Consider the following 23503-nt stretch of genomic DNA (forward strand, 5'->3'; position numbering starts at 1 on the left):
TTAGATATTTTCTTTAAATCATTGTTTCAGTTTTTTATAAACACAAATTAAATAATGAAACATAGTTGCAGAACATAATTTCTAGATTCATGTCTGTCGGAAAATATTGGTAACAGGAATTTCTATTTTGAGACATTGTAATTTTTCGTGGATTTTTGCTTGCTCCTAAAGGATATTATGCGAGAAAATAAAACTTTAGCACAACTGTTTCGGGATAGACATCTTTAATGAATGGGAAAATATAATTTTTTATAATTATAATTGAATAAAAATAACTTTAGTATTGTTAAAAAATAATTTTAAATATAAATTTATTTTTTGTATAATTATTCTCGAATAAATAAATGAGTTCTTGATCAAGTTGTATTCTTTTAAAATTTAATTTAAAGATTTGGTCAATTACATTTTGTTTTAGATTCATAACAAAAATTATTTTTTACTACTATTACAAAGACAGGTCTTTATTTTGTGTTATCATGAAGGACTTTCGGCCCATTACCGAAGAACTAAGCCCATCATAGTGGAATTGGGCCGCATTTGACAGAGAACACAAGGTCTTCGCTAGTTATAAACAAACAGGCGCGTTTGTTGTTCCCGCCAACTGTGTTGTATCTTCGGGGCAATGGAGCCAGAGAATCACAAAACGAAGGCAGTGAACGTGCTTCGAAGCAGAATCTGCGACCCTAAATTCATCTTCAAGAACGATTATCCAGACAGCAACTACAGGTCTGAACTTTTTTCCCGCAGTTAACTTTTCTCATTGTTATTCAATCAAATCCGAATCGGTGGTTGTCTCACTTTACCGATTTCACATATCAGCAAACTGAAATTCATGATATCGAATTCGGTGACGGAAGCGTGCAACAATTCTATTCTGCTACTCGGTCCGCGCGGCTCTGGAAAGAACGCGGTGTGTTCATCACTCACCTCAACCTCAACATCGGTTTAAGGGTTTCTTCCAGTTTCTTTTCAATATGTTTTCTCTTGTCAGGTTTTGGAAGTTGTCATTCAAGATTTGCTGCAAGAGTATCCAGATTCGATTTCAGTGGTAATTAATCATTGTACGCAAATAATGATATGGTTTAATTAGTCTTAGTCATTTGGTTCTTGCGCCTGCACAATCATTACTGCTTCATTACTATATTTATAAGTTACTTTCCTAAGGCTTACACATTAACTTTTTAACACGTTTTAGTCACTAAAATACATTTATAATCCATTTTAGTCCCCGGCAGAGACTAAAACAGATTAAAACGTGCATGTGGACAGACTAAAATTAAAAAGGAAATGTTCAAATATTACTGAAGGAGCGATTAAACATAATGATAGTAATAATTTAAGGGAATGGAAGTATGTCTGTCATCTTAGTATAAATTTTTCGTTGCAGATACGGTTGAATGGCCTTTTACATAGCGATGACGTCTCCGCATTCAAGGTTAGCATTCATAAAACTTGCTTATAATGTTACTAATTTAAACGACTATGGCGTTGTTACTGCCCTTTGTTTTTCTGTTTGTGTTAATATTTTCTTGAATTGCTTTTCCTGATTGTTTATGTGGACTTACTACTGATAACGACTTTACTGACGTTTATTAGTTGTGATTTGTTTACGTAATCCATGACTTATATGGCTAGTTTGCCGCCCTATTGAGTTTCTTACACTTAATAATATAGGCGCATAGGTTGGTGATTAACTGGTTAGTCTTACTGCAGAAGGGGACAACTAATTGGAAGATAATCTTCCACTTTGATTTAGCTAGGAAGCTTGTAGATTATAATTCTGGAACTGTAGGCATGTTATAGAATTTACCATTCTTGTCATACGGTCAGTTCGATCACACAGAGGTAAATGAGAAAATAGTGAAATAGCGAGGGAGAGAGTTAATTATTGGATTTGTGCACCATTTGGCTGTTAAAACCTACGGATAAATGGAGCGAAATTCAAGCACTTTCATTTCACCTTAGGTGTAGGATAGTACAGAAATGAATGTGGAAGAACACCAGATGGAAGGATGGCTCTTAAGTTTTGCTTCTTTTTGTTAATCTCAATGTTTTATTATAATTAATTACTAGCAGAAGTACAAGAGTTCTTGTGTCTATGTGTCTGTAATTTCTATCACACTATATTATTTTAATGAGCTAAATTTAACATTTATATAATTTTAATTTTATATATTTTTTAAATTAAATGATTTGCCTATCAAATTTGAAAAATCAGAAGAACACACTACATAATGTTTTTAATTCCTTTTTAAATTTAATAATCTCAAAAAATTAATCTTCATTCTATTTTTTCAGTGAGACTACCTCTATTTCTATTTTATTTCTCAGAAGTTTCTCTTCCTTCCTTGTCCACTTCATATTCCTTTTCTTTCTTTCTTCACTATAAAAAATCTCAATACAAGTAAAGATTATTTGAACAGATAGATTTAGGTTGCACTGTATCTGTTATTGTTTGGTGTCTCATTTCTTGTTGCAAACCACGATGAAACAGGAAATAGCTAGGCAGTTGTGCATGGAGCATCAATTGCTATTCTCAAAAGCGGTAACATAATCTACCTATACAAAATCCCCACTATTCATTTACAATTACCGGACGTTGATTTTTTATTTATTTTTACCTTGATATGAACATTCTGCAGGCATCATTTGATGACAACTCCCAGTTTATGGTTGCCATTCTAAAGTGAGTGAAAGTTTCATTCGTTGAAAAAGGAAAATAATTTAAAGTTCTGGAGCATTTAATATCTTTGTTTTCTAGGGAATGTGGATTAGCACATAAAACAGTGATATTTGTTCTGGAAGAGTTTGACTTATTTGCTCAGGTAAGGCTTCTCTTGCTTTTGCCCTTTGATCATTTGTCGAAAGCTTGTAGTTCAAATTATGGGTTATAATTGTAGTTATTTTCAACCTCTTACTCTTTATTAAGTAATCCTATTTGTGATCACTGAAATATTTTGGTTTGACTTTTTAAACATATATTTGCTATGTTTTGCATCCTGATTATTTGCAGGGTAAACAGCGGTTACTTTATAGTTTGTTAGATGCAATGCAATCAATAGCATCACAGGCTGTTGTACTTGGCATTAGTTGCCGTTTGGTATGTGCTTTGCAGTTATTTCGTTTTTCTTCTATAAACTTTTGAGTAATTGTGAATAGTAATATTTTAATTTCTTATTGCGATTGGTGAGAAAAAAAAAAAAAATTGATGTTATTTCTGTAACTTACAAATTATTGTTATTGGATTAAGTGTTTTCCACTTTGTTTTGCTTGTATATGTATTTTTGAGAAAAAAATCTATCATATCATGTGGTTGTTGTAGAACATAAGATAACTTTTACAAATCAGGATAGTTCACCTTGCAGGATGCGGATCAACTGTTGGAGAAAAGAGTACGATCTCGGTTTTCACATAGAAAACTGTTGTTCTTACCACCTTCCATGGAAGATTCACAGAAGTAGGTGGATTGTAATTTCCTTAGACTGAGATATGCTGAAAACGATGTTAAATGCAATGATTGACTTGTCATGTAGGTTACTAATGCATATGCTGACATTACCAATCGATTCAAGCTTTCCACATGATTATGCTACTGAGTTTAACACGAGGGTCCAAGTATCCTTTTTTTATTGCGAATGCTTTCCTATGTTGCTTCTAGTTGATTAGTTCATAATCCACACATGTTGACATGTTTGTCCATATGTTACTATTCTCATACTTAAGTTAATGAGCTTTGCAGAACGAAATATTGTTGCAAACCCTGCAATTGTATTTCTCCGAGTAAACTTATTTCATTGAGAAACAGCTACATCGCATCTACTGAAACTGTTATGTATGGAAAATTTATTTATGTATTTTCTTGATCAATGAAAATTCACACTTGTTTAGCTCATTAAGAAATCCTTGACAGATTACAGAATATTATAGAAGATAGAAAGTTCAAAGAAACCCTACAAAAATATTTAAATGTTGATTCCTGTGTCAAACATTTGCTGAGGTTCCTGTAAGTAATTTTTTAGCACTTCTGTTGGCTGTTGAATGTCATATAGATATTTTCCACACTTTTGTGAGTTTAATTATCTTCCAGATTCTGTGCAGTCTCTCATATGGATTTGCAGACTGGGTTCCTGTCTCAGGAGAGCTTTGAAATTGCATTTTCAAGCATCCAGAGACAGCCGAAACTAGAATGTTTAAGAAGTATGTCAATTTCAAATAATTATAAATTTTAACAGATGCTATTCTTTCTGTATAGAGAGGCCATCGCATTGACGTTATATTCAGCTATAAACTGTTCCCATTTAATGGGTCTTGAACTAATAATGGCGTCTTGGTTATTATTTCAACTTGCAAGCAGATTGCTCCAATTTAGAACTTCATATTTTGGTTTGCATGAAGAGATTGGAAGTTAAAGAGAAAAGTTTATGCAATTTCAATTCTGTAATGAAAGGTAATATTTGTTGTTTTTCTTTCAATTTTTTGTGTTATTCCTTAACGTGACTGCTATACTTTGCAGAGTATAAAAGTATGCATGATTCCTTCCGAACTTCTGAGTATTATTCGAGAAATGTCTGCTTACGGGTGTGTTCATCTTCCTTTATGAATTTTTTAAGCCAAACTTGTTATCCTAGCAAATAATGGTTATGGTAAGTTTCCTACCCTTTGTCTGCAATCCCAAACTTACTTGGGGTATTTTTTCCTTTTTTACGCAGGCATTTGAACACCTTATTCATCGTGAGATGATATGTTTCACAGACAATAGAGGACAGAATTTGTCTGTTGAATTCCGTCCTGTAAAGCTTTTAATTTCATCTGCTGAACTACATCAGGGACTGAGAGCGTATAATTCATGCCCTGTAAGTTAACTGACTCAATTAGCTCAGCTGTATATTAATTATGTGCCAGATTGAAAAATAAGAATTGCGAGGATTTGATTGGAAGTGAAGGGGCTTGCATCTCTCAATAATATGACCTTAGGTTCAATTTTGAGATTCATGTGTATGATGGGGCACAATAACTGTTGGCAGGAGTCTCCACTTTAGGGGTCATTTACTAGAGAGAATAGTCTCTTCCATACAGGATAAAAGGATATTTTGAGAAACCAAAATACTCATCAAATTGCATATTTTTTGCAGGCTTACCTTATAAAGTTAATGGATCGTGAAGGCTAAAACCCTTGAGGGACATGTCTGTTGGTGCTTCATGTTGCATTGTGTGGTACGATTCCAAATTCTGCTCAATTCAGCCTGTCTACTAAATCTCCTCTCTTGTTTAGTCAACACTTTGTTCTGATCATATATAGTCAACACTTTGTTGTGCTGGAAAGCCCAATAGTGTTAAAAGGGTAATTTATTTTTTCAGAGAATTTGATATGTTTTATGATAAAATGTTGTTTCGATAAGGAATTTTGAAAAATATTAAAATTTTATTAGAGTAATTAAATTATTTAGAAGCAAATGATTTTAAATCCTATCAACAACGTAAGAATTTGAAACTATACATATTTCAAATTCATACTTTTGATCTTGTAGTATGGGTCAATCTAGGTCTAGGTAAATTCAACCTAACTTAACTTAGTTTGACGTGATTCTGATTTAATGTCACATCCAACACAGACCCAACTGAACTTGGCTAAATCTGACATAATTTGTCTCGATCTAACTTGGGTTCAACCTAACATGACTTAAACCTAATTAAACTTGATTTGACGTGGTTCTTGTCCAATTAAATGTGATCTTGTCCCAACACAGTTAAATGTGATCATGTTCCAACTTGACTTGACTTGGATCCAAGTCGACATAACTTGACCAACCCATATCGATTGGGCTTGATTGAACCAAATAGGCTCAGATCAATTAACTCAGATAGACTTACTTGACATGAGAGGCTAGGGCTAACTTTGCTTGACTTAAGCTTAGCTTTACTTGGTCTTGATTGGGCTAGGCTTGACCTATTTTGTATCGAACCAGGACTTGTTGAGGTCTAACCCAACTTGGTTAAACATGAGTCGTCTTCAATGTAGATGAATCCACCTTGATTAGGCTTAGACTAACTTGGTTTGACTTGGGCCTAGACTCATTCAAGTTGACTCAATCTGACTTGATCAGGTTTGAGCATACTCGATAAGGCCTGAGTAGACTCATCTCAACCTGGCTTGACTTGGTCGCAATTTGGCTAGGTTTGACCTAGTCTTCATCACTCAAGATTGACTTGGGCATAAACTAATTCGGTTGAATGTGGGTTAATCCTGACTTAGATGAACATGAACTCATCCTAACTCGACTGAATGTGGACTTGTCCTAACACGACTCAATTTGGGCTTGGATAGACTTGGCTCAATTTGGGTCCAGATTAACCTGGTTTAGATAGACTTAGATCGATCTAAGTCTAGATTGACTTGACTTTATCTTGATTGAAACTAACTCAGTTCAACTTAGGTCTGAATCGATCTAGTGCAACCTATGCATGGACCAACTCAGTCGATTTGTGTCTAACCAACGTAGCTTGATTAAGGTCGAGCTGACTTGGTTCAACTTGACTCCAACTTGGGCTTGATCTTATTAAATTGAAATACTTTATTTAAACAAGAAAAATAAAATTCACTAAATATGAATTATTTTATCCATATAAAATAGGTTAAATTATACTTTTAGTCCCTATTTTCGTAGCAAAATTTGAATTTGGTTCCTCAATTAATTTTTATCTCAATCTGGTCCCTATTTTGGGAAATTTGACCCAATCAAGTTCTTTCCGTTAGTGGTGGAGTAACGGTGTTAAATGGGGTGCCACGTGTCAGGTTCTGGATTTTTTGAATTTTTTTATTTTTTTTTTGAATTTTTTTTGAATTTTTATTTTATTTTTATTAATTTTTTTAAATCTTTTTAAAAAATTAAAATTTTGCCACGTGTCAAGCTGACATCGTGCCACGTGGCAGTGACAGTGCCACGTGTTACTATTTGGGAGGTGTCATTTTCTCATTCTCAATTTGGTCCCTGTATTTTATCTTTTGTCTCAATTTAGTCCCAATTTTTGTAAAAATTATGCAATTTCGTCCCCCTCCAAATTGAAACAAAAATTATAAAATGTTATACAAATATTTTTATTAAATTTAATTTTTTTATTCAAATTAATTTTTTTATTATATATTTTCAATAAAACCAAGTTTCTTTAAATTTGTTTCACATTAAATTTTACTTAAAATTGTTTCCAAATTTTAAATTTATTTGTTTTTTATTGTTACATAAACTAGTTAATTTTTCTTAAATTATATAATTGTTATTTTTATACTAACTAAAATATTTGTATAAAAATTATTGAATTTTACACATTTTAAAAATATGCAATTATTTAAAATATAAATTCGAATAAAAAACAATATTAAAGTATAATGTAATAAAATATCAATATAATTTATGAATTTTTTTATTAACATTATTTTCTATCAACAACTTTAAAACAATTTTAAATAAAGTTTAACGTAAATTATAAATTAAAATAAACTTAATCTTATTAAAAATATTTACTTGAAATATCAATTTTGATAGAAATATTTGTGCATATTTATATAGAAATTAAATTTGGTTTCAATTTGGAGAGAGATAAAATTGCACAATTTTTACAAAAATTGGGACTAAATTGAGACAAAAAATAAAATACAGGGACCAAATTGAGAATGAAAAATGACAACTCCCAAATAGTGACACGTGGCACTGTCACTGCCACGTGGCACAATGTCCGCTTGACACGTGGCAAAATTTTTTTTTTAAAAAACTTTAAAAAAATTAATAAAAAGTAAAAAAAATTCAAAAAAAAATTCAAAAAATTCAGAAGCAGACATGTGGCACTCCATTTAACACCGTTACTCCACCACTAACGGAAAGGACTTGATTGGGTCAAATTTCTCAAAATAGGGACCAGTTTGAGATAAAAATTAATTGAGGGACGAAATTCAAATTTTGCTACGAAAATGAGGACTAAAAATATAATTTAACCTATAAAATATTTAAAAAATGAATATCCATTTAAAATTAAAAACTAAATGAAATTGAATGTGTTAGAAATTGTGATTTTTTTTATATTTAAAGAATTAATGATGTATTTGGGAAAGCTGCAAAATTTGTGGTAGTCAGAATTTAGCTTATTTTATTTGGATGAATGTGGAATGCTCTCCGCAATCGTGATTCAACCCGATGCGCAATCGCAAAGAAATAAATTTTATTTGTAGTGACATTAATTTTGGATTAACAAATATAGAAATAAATTTAGGAAATATAGAATATTTTTAAGACTGTATAATCTAGAAAAAAAAATAATTTGAATTATGAACCTGGAATATTATACAATTCCAAAGTGAACAAAATTAATTTTAAATTATGTAATTTGAAATATATTTTTCGAGAGTATGATTCAAAAGTGAAAATGTTAATTTTAATAGGTTTTTTTAATTATATAATTTGAAATACAACATCTAATTTGAAAGGATATTTTTGAGATTTATCTTATAATAAACAAGCGGATTTGCAAGAAAAAGTTAAGTCTTCAGACTTTTTCATATATAATTTTAACTAACGATGTTAAAATAGGTTTTAATTTTTGGATTTTTTTCATACATAATTTTAACTATAAAGGTCAAAATGCGTTTCAGTCAATTCGGTTTAATATAGGTTTGAGTTAGATCAGGTTGAGAAAAATTTAATTTTTTCAAAAGTGAATTGAATTAAATATGGTTTTCTTAACTAACAAATTAAGCGAATTCAAACTGGATTGAAGGATAGATTAACTCACTAACATATTTTTACAATTTTTTAAATATTTTTTGTTATTCTTATTAATATTTCTAATTATATAGATTGATAATTTTATATTTTTAAATGTTATAATGCTGTTTAATAATATTTGAATAGTTTGAATGTTTAGTTAATTTGAGGATTAGATAAACACTTTGATTTACTATTATATAAAATAAATTAAGTCTCTTCATTGTCATTTATGTAATAAATATGTAAAATAAATTGCAAAAAAAAATATTTATAAGTAAGTCAATCCATTAATCTATCAATCCTTAATGGGTTAAATCAGGTTACAAAATTTTTAATCTGATCTTTTTTTAGTTCAATCCTTGACGAGTGAATCTGTGTAAATCAAGTTACCTCACTTTTATATCCTAATTTTAACTCTTACCTTGATAATATTTTTTTTATAAACTTACTCTACAACATTACAAATTAATGTTTTATTAAAATAACATTTTATTAGAAAAAATGTTTGGTAGTTGTTATTTAGAAATAGTATTGTCAATTTATTTATTTTCCTACATTTTTATCAGGAAAAGAATATAGTCTTGTTTGGAAGTGTAAGTGTGATAGCTAGTGCGATGAAGACATATAAATAGATAAATTATTATATAAATTATTTGAATTTATACACGCATAAAATAATTGATTAAATAATGATTCAAAAAAATTGTACTCTATTTTATTTTACATAGTTTTCATCTCAGTAAGTCAATAATCCATATTTTGCTTTGATAGTCAAACATAAAACTAAAAAGAATACTGGACGATGTTTAGTTTAAGAAATATATTTTTTTTTTAATTTTTATACCAAGTTTTCTAATTTTTATGGTTAAACTTGGTCCTCGTTTTTGTAGCAAAATCTCAATTTGGTCTTCGTATTTTTATTAGTCTCAATTAGGTCTCATTTTTGTAAATTAGTATCAATTAGGTCTTATCCGTTAGTAGAGAACTAACACCGTTAAGGAGGTCTCACGTGTCAGCTTCTCGTTTTTTTGAATTTTTGAATTTTTTTTGAATTTTTTTTGAATTTTTAAAAAAAAATATTTATGTCACGTGTCACTTCTATAATGTGCTACGTGTCAATCTAATATGGTGACACGTGTCAAATTAATGTAAGAATATCAATTTGGTCCTCATATTTGTTAATTTGATTTGATTTCACTCCTAAATCTTTTTAAAATAATTTTAATTTCATGTGCTCCAAATTTAGAACAAATTTAATTTTTTTATAAATGTAATGATGATACTTTTATTACAAGTGATATTTCTATTACATATTTTTAACAACATTTAATTTATTTAAATTTATATTTTACATTAAACTTTATTTAAATTTTATTTTAAAATTTTAAATATATAGATTAAGAAATTTATATTCGAAATATTTGTATAATATTCAATATCAACAATATTTTAGAGTTGGCTTAAAAGTAACAATTTTATAAATTCAAATTTTAAATTTTAAAATAATTTTATAAAAAATTAAAATAAATATATTTAAAATTTTAATATTAAATATAATTAATATTATTAAAATATTTAATATAAATATCAATTTTAATAAAAATAATCATAACATTATATAAAAGTAAAATTTGGTCTAAATTTGGAGTACCTGAAATTGAAATTTTTTTTAAAAAATTGGGACTCAAATCAAATCAATTTAATAAATATGAGGATCAAATTGAGATTCATACATTAATGTCACCATATTAGAATGACATGTGGCACACTACAGAAGTGACACGTGGCATAAATATTTTAAAAAAAATTTAAAATAAAGAAAATTCAAAAGAATGAGGAACTGACACGTGGCACCTACTTAATGATACTAATAAAAAATATGAGGACCAAATTGAGATTCTGCAACAAAAAAGAAGACTAACAGAGTATTTTAACCAATTTTTATTTTGTGAAGAGCTCGGAAAATTTTAATTGTTGTTTTCACTTCTACGCATATTTTGAAAGCTAAATAATAGTTGGGATCAAAAGTTTCAAATCAAATAACTCTTTAAATTATTCTTCCTCATTATTTCCACTGAATTTTTAGATCAAGTAATTGTAATTTTTTCTACACTATTAAGTAAAAAGTTTACAAAATAATGATACGTGAGTCATTTTATAGTACATTTTATGAAATAGAATTGAACAGTACACAAATAAATACTGAGAGCAAAAAAGTAATGCACTTATGAAAAGACATCACTGAAATTAAATATTATATTAAAGATAGTTTGGTAGGATATCTGACAACCAAAAATAACAAATTAAATAGGAACTGGCTAAATTTTTACACATCAAATTAAATTATAATTACTCAACAAGAGCGTTTGTCAAATCTATAACTTTTATCAGCAAAATATTATAAAATGCAATAAACTAAATTTCTATAACCATCTTAGTTTTCGTGTATCGTTTTCTGTTTTCAAATATAATTATAACAATACAAGGATGAAGAGATTAATATTTTGAGTCCATATAATCATATTTAATGGATATAAAATTAGATAAATTCTATTAGGGCTTATTATAATTGGATATAAAGTAAATAATTAATAAAATGATTTTTTATATATTAAGTATGTTTTACTAAAAATAAATATTTTATCTATTTTAGGCACTTTTTAGATTTATAAATTTAAGTTTCATATTGATGTGAATTTATTGCATCAAATTCTACACAAATGTCATATTATAGTTTGTGCTAGAATTCTTTATCGATTTCTCATCACATCATATGTAAATAAGGTGATTTCATTGAGCACAAAAAAAATCACTGAACTGAATCTAATTTTTTTCTAAATTTTATTGAGTTAAAATTTATTCAGGAGATTTAGCCGGAGAGTGAGATTGATTGCTGGAATGAATTTCTTTCAGCGAAATATATATGGTTAAATGGATTATACAAAACTTATATTATTTGAAAAATTATCTAAAAATAGTTTCACTTCCATCCAAATTTTCTCATTCAATTTATTAAATAACATTAAAAAAAAACATTTGCACATAACCACCAATATTTCTTAATTCCAACTTATCAAACTTGTTTGTAATTCAATCCCAGTACTACAAATATGTTAAATCAAACTAAAATCTTATTTCTAAATTTTCAAACATGTTTCCAAACTTAACATGCGTATATCATAAATCAATCTACTTCTTGATCATAGCTTACCTATATAAAGGGAGTTATAAAATTTACCTAGTGGTAAAAGTTGAAAAGAAAATATAAAAAGATTGTGCTTTCAACTCTTTGCACTAACATTTGAAATATATAAAGTTGGTTTGAAGACTATTTTACAATTTAGTGTATAGAGATCACATTCAAGAAGTGTTGAGATATTAGCTAACTTATAGATTTAATAAAGATATAAAATATTGTTTAATTTAATCTTAATTTATAAATATAAAATGCTATAAGAATAAAACTTCTATATACAAATGTATATGAATGAAATTTATAAAATAAATATTTTTCAATTTCTTATTATTCAAATAAACTGTTACAACCACAAAACTATCTCACGTTTAGTTTTTATCTCATTTTCTATATAAATTAATTGTAAATTTTATTTTACTTATCTTTAACAATGATTTCTCTCAACGTTCAAGTTCAAAATTAGAGAGAGAATGAAGTGTACAACGAAACAATCTTCCAAAAAGATTAAAATAAATTGCTGCCACGGCTTTATCTGTGCACATATCCTTTCTTTTGTCAAAATTAAAGTCTAATCTGTAATCCATTGTAATTACACATTATTTAAAATTTCCATTATTCTTAATTTGTGAAGTAACCTTGCAAACAGTTAAAGCGAAAGAAACATTGTTAGAATTAAAACTTCAAGTAGGTTACTGTTGAGGAGAATAATTTTTTTGGCCTATCTCTGTGTACTGTGCTGCAATATTATTACTGTTGTCCAATATTTAGCCTCCATTTATGACATATGATATAATGTCATTTTTATTGGTTCATACCGAAAAAGTTTGAAGCATGCAAAATTAATTAAACTGATTTGGAATTATTTCCTTGAGCCTCCAATGCATTTATTGCTGAAAGTGTGAAGCATGATAACAGAGCAAACAACAATAAATGACTTGAATACACAGACCTACTAACTTGGCATCACTGGAAAGCCTCACCAAATTCTTAGTTGGTTTCATTTTGTCCTAGTTTTTGTCATAATCTTCACTATTCCTAACGACCAACAGAAGACATAGTAATTCCAATAGATAGTTTGGTTTCTTCCACGCAACATTATAAGGAATTCACAATTTTTCAATTCGAAACTTCCCTTATCTTTTCTCCTCGGAAGAAACATTTATTTCTCTTATACTCTTTACTAACACATACAATATCAGTAAACTTTTAAATCTTATTCAATCTTACAAAATTTTTCCAGTTATATACTTTAAATTCGTCTTTTATATCTGTAACATAAACTTACATGGAAAACCTTGACAATAGTGGACTTTTCAACAAAGTTCTCTTATTGGCTGATGTAAATTTCTAGAGGGACGTTCTTTGTTCCTCTTTTATACTTCTACCTATCTGATACAATAATACTAAGCACTATATCTATAAGTTACCAATTCTTAAAGTCCTACTAGACTCAGTAATAAACAAGAACAAAACGTTTATGAATGATGTCAGGCTAGTAACTCCTAAATCGTCACAGATATAATTTAAAATCCTCCAATGATACTTTCTGTTAATCTTCTTTTCCTTGTTAGCATTCTATTATTCTTCTTACGTACTGTCTGATAAATACTTAAATATTTTCTATGTTCAGTTTTTCATAGTTCTATATAACATGTCCAGATTCACATTATGAAATAGTAGCTAACGTTATTTTAGTTGAGTATTAACTGCATTGCTTTTTTCATAAACTCACAAAATTGTCTGACACAAACTAAACAAACTTTTGTCTACTACCTGATCGATCAGAACTAGGGCGTTTCCCTTCTCAGATGGGGACAACTAAAAGTTACTTCCGCAGCAAACACCAAAATCTCTTTGATATGTCAGCTGATTCACAAGGTTCACTTATTTGTCTCTCAGAGTTCCAAGCCCTGCTTTGTTAACCCCGTCTAAAGTTAAACTATAAAAAGTTTTGGTACCCATTTTTCTCTTCCCACCTTTCTCCTTCTAAGGTACTGTTCCAGTTTGTTAGGAACAAAATGAGAACAATGGTTGCCACTTTCACATCTCCAGCTTCTACCTACTTTGTTAGGTCTTGTTCCATGAGAGAAAACCATGACCAACTTAAGCAGCCAGGGAACACCGGCATCAGAACTAATGGGAGTTTTAGGTCGCCAATTAAAGTTGAGACACTAAGCCAAATAGCTGCAACAACTTCCACCACTCTCGGTCAAGCTGTTACAATTGATAAAAATTGTCTGCGCCAAAACATCCCAACAAAGAAGCAATTGGTTGATCCTCATCGTCAAGGGCTCATCACTGAAGGTGGAGTTGGTTATAGACAGACCGTTGTCATTAGGTCCTATGAAGTTGGAGCTGATAAAACTGCCACGCTTGAGAGCATCCTCAATCTTCTTCAGGTGATTAAATAAATACACATGTTGTTATCACATAACCAGAGTTTTCACTGCTCAAAAAGCTCTAGGGCTCCCTTGTTTTGTTGCTAAATGCAATTTTATATACAGGAAACAGCATTAAACCATGTTTGGATGTCTGGGCTGCTGGGTGATGGGTTTGGGGCGACACATGGAATGGTGAGGAACGATCTCATTTGGGTTGTCTCAAGAATGCAAGTTCTGATTGATTACTATCCCATCTGGTAAAGTCCCTTTTCACCATGGTTATTACAAGGACACGAATGAATGTGTACATTTTTTTTCTGTTGTTGGAATATACTAATCAAATTTGAGAACTTTCAACTCGCTTGAGACAAGTCTTGTCACAGTTGTTGTACTACTTTGTTGAAGGTTTTTCTTGAAATCTTCTCCGTATTCAAGAACTCTTGCCTTGTCTTCAAGTCACTTACTTTGTGGCTGGCCATATGCTCAGCATATTTGCTTAAGATTTGCACCGATTTTGATGAAATGAAAATTTAGTGTTAGCAGCACATAGTTGATTAGCAAAACCATAATAACAAGAGATTAATTTGACACGTGTCAGGGGAGAGGTAGTTGAAATTGACACATGGGTTGGAGCATCAGGCAAAAATGGAATGCGGCGGGACTGGCTGATAAGAAGCCAAGCCACAGGCCACATTTTTGCACGTGCGACAAGGTATGTACTCTGCACTGTATACATGTCTTGCACAGTGTTTCTAACAATTTTCAAATTTTCCACGTTTTATACCTGTGTGCTGATTGAGATAAGCCATAAACAGCACGTGGGTGATGATGAACCGCAAAACAAGACGTCTCTCCAAAATGCCAGAAGAGGTGAGAGCTGAAGTTGCACCTTGGTTTATAGAGAAGCAAGCAATAAAAGAAGATGCTCAAGAAAAAATAGTCAAATTGGATAAAGAGGCAAAATACATGAATTCTGATTTGAAGGTATATATATATATATATGCATATGGCATTTGAGTTCAGTACTTACTGTCAATTTATATATGTCAATCAATCAGAAATCATTAAATAATTTTTAAAGTAGTCATTAAAGAAATGAACAAATTTACCATAATTAACAATTTGTAATTGGATAATAGCATAAAAAATCTTTGCACTGTATGTACATACACTATTTGCTCTTTACTCTGTGCATTACAGTTAAATTACTGCTGGCTCTGCCAGAGCACATAGAATGTACACAATTATTGACTTTGTGCACCTCCCCACTTTTCAGCCCAAGAGAAGTGATTTGGACATGAACCAACATGTTAATAATGTGAAGTATGTAAGATGGATGCTAGAGGTAAATTGCAAAGGTTTATGAGCTCAATGCTGAATACTCATTTATAGAACATTATGAATCTCATAGCTAAGTCCCAAAATTCTATTCTTGATTGCTTCTACAGACCATCCCAGACCAAATTCTGGAGGGGCACCAATTATCTAGTATCACACTGGAGTACAGAAGGGAGTGTGGAAGCTCAGATATAGTTCAATCATTATGTGAACCAGAAGATGATGAAATACTTCATGGTGTGGTAGAGCCAGATTACTGCACAAATCTTCTCAATGGGTTATCATCAGAAATTATAAATGGTAGTGGAGTGCTGAGTTATCTTGAGCAGAGGCCATCAAGGTATACACACCTTTTACAAATCAAAGGAGAGAAACAAAACGACGAAATTGTCAGAGGAAGGACAACATGGAAGAGGAAGATTGTTACAAAGCCATTTTCCACTTAGACTTAGTAAGATATGTGGACTGGGAAGGGACAAATGTTGGCATATACTCTTGTGTACTCACCAAGAAATTCTTGGTCTAAACGAAAATGGGATATGATGGGAAAAGGACAACCAGGAAGTGCTTGGAGAAAAAAAAAAATACATGTAACAATTCTAATTAAGTGTTAGTTGTGATCTAATTTGATTTATGAAATCAATATAAAATGTGATTAGTTAGTTGTAGTAAATTGTTGGCACTATATGATAGGAGTCCATAAGCCATATTTTATATTTTGAACTAAAAAAACAAAAAATGGTTTCAGACAAATGGAAGTAAAAGTGGATCTTCTAAATTAACGAAAGGCATTTCCATATTGAAAAAGTAACATTAGGAGCGACTTCATCAGTAAACATGAAACAATGAAGGATAACCCCACATAAACATGTCAAAAGCACACTTAAAACATTTTTTTCCTCTTATTTGTGTACGCATTATTACGTAAACACCATGGTTCGGTGCATGCAATATTACGTAACCATTCAAGCACTATTCTTTACACCTGTGATTCATTTTAATCTCTGCACGATTAAAGTAAAACGATTTTATGGCCTCTTTTCAGATAAAATAGTTTTAAATCACATGCATGTATACAAAAAGAATGAGGATTAAGTGAAAATATTAGTAAGCAAATGTTCGGTTTTGTAGTGTATAGTCATTTTTATATCATACAATAAAATATTAAATCTGAAAACATTACAGATGCTGCAAATGTTAGCCTAATAACATATTCCTAAACGTAATGGTGTTGTAAATCTCCAACATTATGCTAACATTCAGACACAATTGATGAAGCAAAAACATTCTTCACTCAAAATTTCATTAAAATGACTGGATACACACGCTTCAGAATGACTAATTCCGATGGAAGGGAAGAAATTGGCCAATTTACCAATGGTGGAAACCTATTCAAAAAGCAAGCCTCATAAATAACAAGTACACCTCTCTACCAGCTGCTGGAACTAATATTTGCCGCCCAAAGAAACTGTGATCCACTACACTAAGCTAGGAGAATTAATATTCATTTACAATTTAATTATGAGGTTGATGATAGTATTTACACCATGTGTGTATGGCTATGGATTGGAATCCATAAAAATGAGGAAGGAATCAATCAAAGAATAATGCATTGCGACTGCTGCAACTGCAGTAGTAGTAAAATTATCGCCTCTTCTTGTTCCCTAGACTGCGATGGATTTGCCAAGACCACAAAAGCAAAAATGTAACAATAGCCACTCCAACACTCGACCAGAATATTACCAGCCATATAGGCATTGGTTTAGGATACAAGCCTGTCAACAAAAACAACCACCATGTACGTAATCAGTGACTTCAACAATAATCAATACTAACCTCCAAATACGTCACACATCACAAGGATTTATATGCAAGAGACCAACGTACCGTGTCCAAACTTAATGCAAATCAGAAGTTCCACAATGCAAATGGCAAGAGAGAGCCAACAATATGCTCCAACCTTCTTCACTGGCTTTCTGTAAAAATCACAGTATATGGACATAAAATGTCAAGAACTCGTTCCGATGTCGCCAACATTGGTATTCATCAACACTCAATTGACAATATATAAATAGAAAACATGGGAATGCACCTGTCTTGAAGGTATGAATTGTACTCGCGAATTGTTGGAATTGCAAGTAACCACCACAAAATCAACCTATATATAACCACTGAATTTCGAGGAGGTATCCAGAGACAAAATTTCAAAAAGAATGTGTTGAGCTCTACTGTCAAAAATACAATGCAAAGACTAAGCACTTGAATGAAACGCCAAGGACCAAGCAGTGGATGCCACTCGTCTTTGTCCCACTGAGCCGGTGTGAATTGACCCAATGTTCGTTTCACCTAATGCCAATATCAAGTAGCAGATGGTGAGATGAATAGACTGTACCAGATTATTATTACAAGATTAAAGAAAGAACATTTTAGTAAAAAAATCTTTCAGAGCACAGACAATTGGCTATTGCTCCAGTAGGCAAAGAAAAAGACATTTCAAATTGGTGATTTCAATTTCAATAGGAATCAAAGAGTCAAGCATAATTGGAATAACTGATGACAGACAAACATACTTTTCCTATTATATTAGGCTGCTGGCTTAGACCGACCCATTTGTAGGTTTTCCCGTCAAAGTATCTAACAGTATGCATTCCTGCCCAAATTCCTGCAGATTAATTGATCCAACAGATGTTACAATCGGCTGAAACAATTTCAAATCCAAAAAACAACTGATTCTATGCTACTTAAAGAACTAACCAAAATTAAAATGATGTACTGAAAGTTTTTTGGTATGAACAAATTGTTTAGAAATAAAACAAATAAATTTGAAATAAAATTGTAGTAAGTATATAGGCTTGAATAGCTTCCGGGACAGAGTTCAAAAAATGTCAATACAATTAATTCCTTGAAGCTTCATTGTAGAATGAAGATCTAAAATATTTATTTTTATTTTGTTGATTGCAGATTAAATGAAAGTCTATAGATGCAATCTGTAATTATGGTGGTACAATAAATAAGATCATTCTTCGACTAGTAAAACACATGCAATCTTTGAAACTTGCCTAAAACAAAACAAAAATGGGTCCAAAACTCTTACCGAACCAATTGCAGATCAAGATGTCAAGAATAATACTGTCCCACCAGCACTCGTTGAAATTTGGCAACATGTGACGAAAAGTAAACTGAAAAGGCCAGCACCAAATACTTTAAGCAATCCGAAAGTATAGTTATTATACCAAAGCAACAAAAAAGTCAAAGCTTTATGAAGGCACAAACCCACAACCAGACCTGTCTCAAAATATCAAAAAGAGTGTATTAATGGTACAAGTATCAGGGTTTACCTCCACCAACTCAAAACCAATCGATAACACCCAAAGAAGGGGCTGATTACGAATCAATATTGCCTTCCCCCACCACCCAATAACATGAGCTAGAACAAACTCATCAAAAAGTGTCTCCTGGGAAATCAAACATAATATAAGCCCCGTGTTAGATCCAAATAGGATACAGAAAGGTATAAAGTAACTTTAGAAGGTATACAAAATCAAAGGTCGTGTAAGAAATCATACATAAACATTCTTAAACCTGCTTGCAGGGTTTTCAGGCAGATATACACGGCAGTCGGCACCATAAGATCTTTCTGGAAGTTCTGCCAAGATCACATATACTAATTAAAAACTTTTAAACTGAAGGAAACAGACTGATCCATGACTAACCCAAAAATGTTTTAAAATCCCAAATACAGCACATACATAACGAATTAATTCCAACCAGTTCAAATCTTAAAAAAAAGAATCGGATTGCCTTACCAACACCAAGATCAGGATGAAGAAACTTCATAAACTGTCGAGCATCATCACGCTTCTGTAGGGACAAAAAATTGAGGATAAAAGTTAGTCCACTTTCATTCACTTGGTGGAAACAGGGTAACAAATGACAAATATTATTGTCACACAAAGCACAAATGAAGTTTGAGGAAGCTAACAGATGCAAATAGAAAAAAGTAAGCAAGAATCTAGTGTAAAGTTTGTTTTTTTTTAAAGCCGTAAATCCAAGCTTGACAAAATTGCTTAGACTTTAAACAAGAATTGTCAAATTGGAGCATGGAAACCAACCTGAAAAAGTAAAAATGTGAGGGCAACAAGATAAACAACGGCCATCCCATGAACCAAGCGCCAAATTGCAGGATGTGGCCGAATAAGAACCCTGAAAGAAAGTGGGAAAATATTTATTAAGGTAATAGTCGCGAGAAAATTAACAACTTCAGATGAACAAAACTTCCACCGTCATACACTATCAGTAGGCAGTAACAAACTCATGTTTATATTATCGTCCGTGTTATATTGATAACATAGCAAAACCATTTTAAGCGGAATTATATTAAAACTTTGTAAAGAAAGAACGTCCACCAAACAAAAATAAACACTTTGGATTCCCAGTTATCTTCATACAGTTTCCATATCCCATCCACACACTCTCTCTAACCCAACCTTGAAAAGAACAAACTTTTCTACCCAGCAAGTAAAGCAACGACAACCATCCAATCTTGAATGATATCTTGATTATCTCAAATAACTTAGTCCATTAATAATGTTCTAAAACAGTGATCTGTGAGTATGAAGCTGTTGCCTTATTCTCTTGACTTTAAATGTGAAATAAATTAACCGATGGAGCCTGGAATTAAATTCTTCCAACACCATCTCTCAAACCCGAGACTAAAAGTTTAGATACTCAGTCCCCTTCCAGATACAGGCAAGAAAATAATCCAATCATGTGGAAGTCACCGAAAATAAGGAATGTCTTCTGACACGTTTGGGATCTAAATCTAATAAAAGGAAAAAGGCAAGTAGACTAATATACACGTCGAAAAACAACACGTAAATGGAAAATACCAAACTAAAGAAAATAAATTCATTCTGATTACTCACGTAGAAGGAGCTTGCAGCAGGCAATAAGCAAGAAAAACAGCAATCATGGCCCATACACCCCTGCAGAGAAACAGTTGTGCGGGCTTTTAGCATATGTTGTTCTCAGCAAAAATTATATAAGCACAATGAAATGAGAAGTAATTAAACTAAAATTACCAAACCTTTTAACAGAAGTAACAAGATCACCAGATGCATCTCTTTCTGGATCAAGTGCTCCACTTGCCCAACTGGTATATACAACAGTAATATAAAAAAATAAGTAGATGGAAGAAATCTGATTTTATTGATGAACAAAATTTCCTAGGAGAAAAAAATACACCACTCGTTAACATTAATTCATCCAGCTAGATACTCACATGAGAAAGCAAGCACCAATAAGTAACAATGTGATGGTTCGAGGCTTGTATGCCCATGCTGTCCATGGATCATGCTCATCATCTACATTTGACAAATGAGAATTACCGTTTTCTTTAATAATATCATTTCTCTTTACTCTTGCATGACCATTGGACTCCATATTCAGTGTTCCACAGAAGCTATACTCTCTACCTACAATAAGAATCAAAGAAATAAGATCATTAACAGATGCCATGACAAATAGTCCCCCGTTTTCTATAAAAGCACACCAAATATTTCATTATTCACAATTGGAAAACACACGGAGCATGAACTTGATTAGTATTAAATATCCGTGAGTAATTGCATTTCAGTGTTATGATACATACATACATATACATATATATTAAGAAAACAAACAAGAGATAAAAAGAGTCCCCGTATGTCATTGTATCTCAGTAAAAACTGCACACATGCATAAGAACCACAAACTGATAGAGGATTAAATAAGACAGCTAAATGAAAACATGCAACCAGAAGTCTCTTCAAAAAACTAGAATTTCTGTATTGCAATGAACCGCGGGTTAATATCAGTTATCCTTCGAGTACTAAATACATAACCAACAAGTAAAAGAAAAGTAACTTACGTATAACAAAACCATCTTAGGGTTCAAAATTAGAGGCTAAACTAAACACACTCACGCAAATCCACTGAATTTACAACAAGCCCCAAATTTGAAACCCAAAGTAGTATCTGGTACAGAATTCAATGTGCTTTTTTTTTGTGTCGGAGAAAAATCATTGATTGACAGCCCAACAGTCCATCACAAATTCTACAGTATATAACAGAACTCGCCAATATCTTGACCACAGTACTGCCCATCAGCATCTTAACACATATATGAAACCACATGCATACGCATCACAAAGAATCAAACTCAGTAATTAACGGATCCCCATCAAGAGCGAACTACACAAACCCGTTGCAGCCCAAAGCATATTATTTTTATTATTAAAAAAAAAAATAGAACACACTCATTAATTTCAGACGCATTGCGTCATAAACCTTAGAAAAGCATTCAATTTCTCAATACAGGCAAATTACCAAAGGCGGTTACATCCCCACGATGGATCTAAATCTGGCAGAAGAAGCAAAACCCATAACGACAACGCGTAATTCAACCCGGTATCGATGCATGTAACAGCGAAAGCAATCGAACCCGGAATCCAGTTGAAGAAGTGGGGTGGGCCGAAAAAAAAGCAACTTTTGAAAAAAAAAATCGAAAAATTAAAGGGAGTGAAAACGGAAAGGGAGGAATAAAAAGAAAAAAAAAAAAAGGAAAAACGGTACAGTGAATGTCAGGAGAGGTAGTAGATTCGAAGCACAATCGAGAAAGAATGCATAGCGGAGTGCGCGTGTGAGTGTGTGCGTGCGAGTGATGATAGATATTATGCGGATATGATATGATTCGTAACGAAAAAGAGGTTATACATACAGAGAGCGAAAAAGCAGGTTATAATAAAGGCTTTGTTGTGTTGTTGCATACATACACAGAGAGAGAGAGACTTACGTAGAGAGAGAAAGCTGAGAAGGTTTGAGTTGGGCAGACAAAGGACCCCTGGCCGTACGATTGGAGAAACGAGAAGATCGCAGCCGTGGGATCAGAGTAATGAATGATGAATGGAATCAGAGGAAGAAGAAGATAAGTGTGAGAGTTGTTGTTGTCTCTCTTTCCGCTGCTATGCTATGCTAATGAATGGAGAAATTATAATATTTATAGAGATGTGTGTGTGAGAGAAGGGGAAGAGGGGCAAAATGGAGATATCGTATTGTTTTCTGTCTTTCGGGTGTGGTGGGTGAAGTGAAACTGTGACTGTGTTCGTGTTCGTGTTTTTGTGTGGTGGCTGTGTTGTGTATGTGTTTTCAGCAGAGTCTGCAACAGCGGCGAAAAGGCGAAGGGTGATGATGAGAGAAAAAAATTAAAAACACAGAGAGAGAGAGAGAGTACGACGGTCAAAGATAGATTTGAAGATGTTTTAGATACGCACGATGACGATGATCATGAATCATGGACCAAAAGTTCTTTTCTTTTTTTCTCTCACAACTTTACCCCTCTCCTTTCTCCTTATTTCCCTTTTTCTTATCCTTTTTTAATTTTTCTTTTTATTCCATGCTTTATAAACACATAATAATAAAATAAATTCAACCTTCAGTCATCTCTATAATTAATAACAAATCCTAACATCAAACACCTTTCTGTAACAAAGTACAAGAACCATTCTATGCGGATTTCTTTATCTTTATTAAAGAGCCTCTATCCAACCTCTCTCATTAATGAAATTCAAAATGGGTATATGTATTACTCTTTTTTTTCTCTCTAAATTATATACCAATTAATTTACGTTGTGTACGTCAATTCGAGGTCAAGGTGGATAAGTACATAATTAATATCTAATTGTCAAATCAATAATTTCCATTTTTTAATTTTAATTTATAACAGTGATGTGACAATGAATAACTATTTCAAACATGTCTCTTAAGGGTGGTGAAATTGGAGTGAGGAGAAATTG

At 31.7% G+C, this 23503-nt stretch overlaps 3 protein-coding genes across 5 annotated transcripts; 2 read left to right on the top strand and 1 right to left on the bottom strand.

Moving 5' to 3' along the window:
- Window positions 1-583: 583 nt before the first annotated feature.
- Window positions 584-5420, top strand: LOC114192225 (origin of replication complex subunit 4). 2 transcript variants are annotated; one of them, XM_028081868.1, is made up of 16 exons: window positions 584-726; window positions 820-910; window positions 992-1048; window positions 1388-1435; window positions 2495-2545; window positions 2643-2686; window positions 2762-2825; window positions 3014-3100; window positions 3366-3457; window positions 3534-3615; window positions 3918-4003; window positions 4088-4197; window positions 4352-4447; window positions 4514-4578; window positions 4710-4853; window positions 5133-5420. In XM_028081868.1, exons 1-16 carry the CDS (start codon window positions 623-625, stop codon window positions 5166-5168), a joined length of 1257 nt encoding a protein of 418 aa, XP_027937669.1. In that variant the 5' UTR covers window positions 584-622; the 3' UTR covers window positions 5169-5420. The 2 variants fall into 2 exon arrangements, with proteins under 2 accessions (XP_027937669.1, XP_027937670.1); XM_028081869.1 differs by having other exon boundaries at window positions 4355-4447.
- Window positions 5421-13705: 8285 nt separating this feature from the next.
- On the top strand, window positions 13706-17090 carry LOC114191631 (palmitoyl-acyl carrier protein thioesterase, chloroplastic-like). Its single transcript, XM_028080930.1, has 6 exons — window positions 13706-14351; window positions 14457-14590; window positions 14932-15045; window positions 15149-15317; window positions 15610-15678; window positions 15782-17090. The coding sequence occupies exons 1-6, from the start codon at window positions 13971-13973 to the stop codon at window positions 16115-16117; spliced, it is 1203 nt and encodes a 400-aa protein (XP_027936731.1). The 5' UTR covers window positions 13706-13970; the 3' UTR covers window positions 16118-17090.
- Window positions 16945-23161, bottom strand: LOC114191630 (CDP-diacylglycerol--serine O-phosphatidyltransferase 1). Of its 2 annotated transcripts, XM_028080929.1 has the most exons (14): window positions 22504-23161; window positions 22038-22196; window positions 20953-21145; window positions 20758-20823; window positions 20597-20656; window positions 19784-19874; window positions 19478-19532; window positions 19238-19317; window positions 19010-19126; window positions 18766-18850; window positions 18242-18333; window positions 17764-18017; window positions 17559-17647; window positions 16945-17446 (listed from the first exon to the last, which is right to left on the bottom strand). In XM_028080929.1, exons 3-14 carry the CDS (start codon window positions 21111-21113, stop codon window positions 17316-17318), a joined length of 1281 nt encoding a protein of 426 aa, XP_027936730.1. In that variant the 5' UTR covers window positions 21114-21145; window positions 22038-22196; window positions 22504-23161; the 3' UTR covers window positions 16945-17315. The 2 variants fall into 2 exon arrangements, with proteins under 2 accessions (XP_027936730.1, XP_027936728.1); XM_028080927.1 differs by lacking the exon at window positions 22038-22196.
- Window positions 23162-23503: the final 342 nt, after the last annotated feature.

The sequence above is a fragment of the Vigna unguiculata genome, chromosome 7 (genome assembly GCF_004118075.2).
Source record: "Vigna unguiculata cultivar IT97K-499-35 chromosome 7, ASM411807v1, whole genome shotgun sequence".
Lineage (NCBI taxonomy): Eukaryota > Viridiplantae > Streptophyta > Magnoliopsida > Fabales > Fabaceae > Vigna > Vigna unguiculata.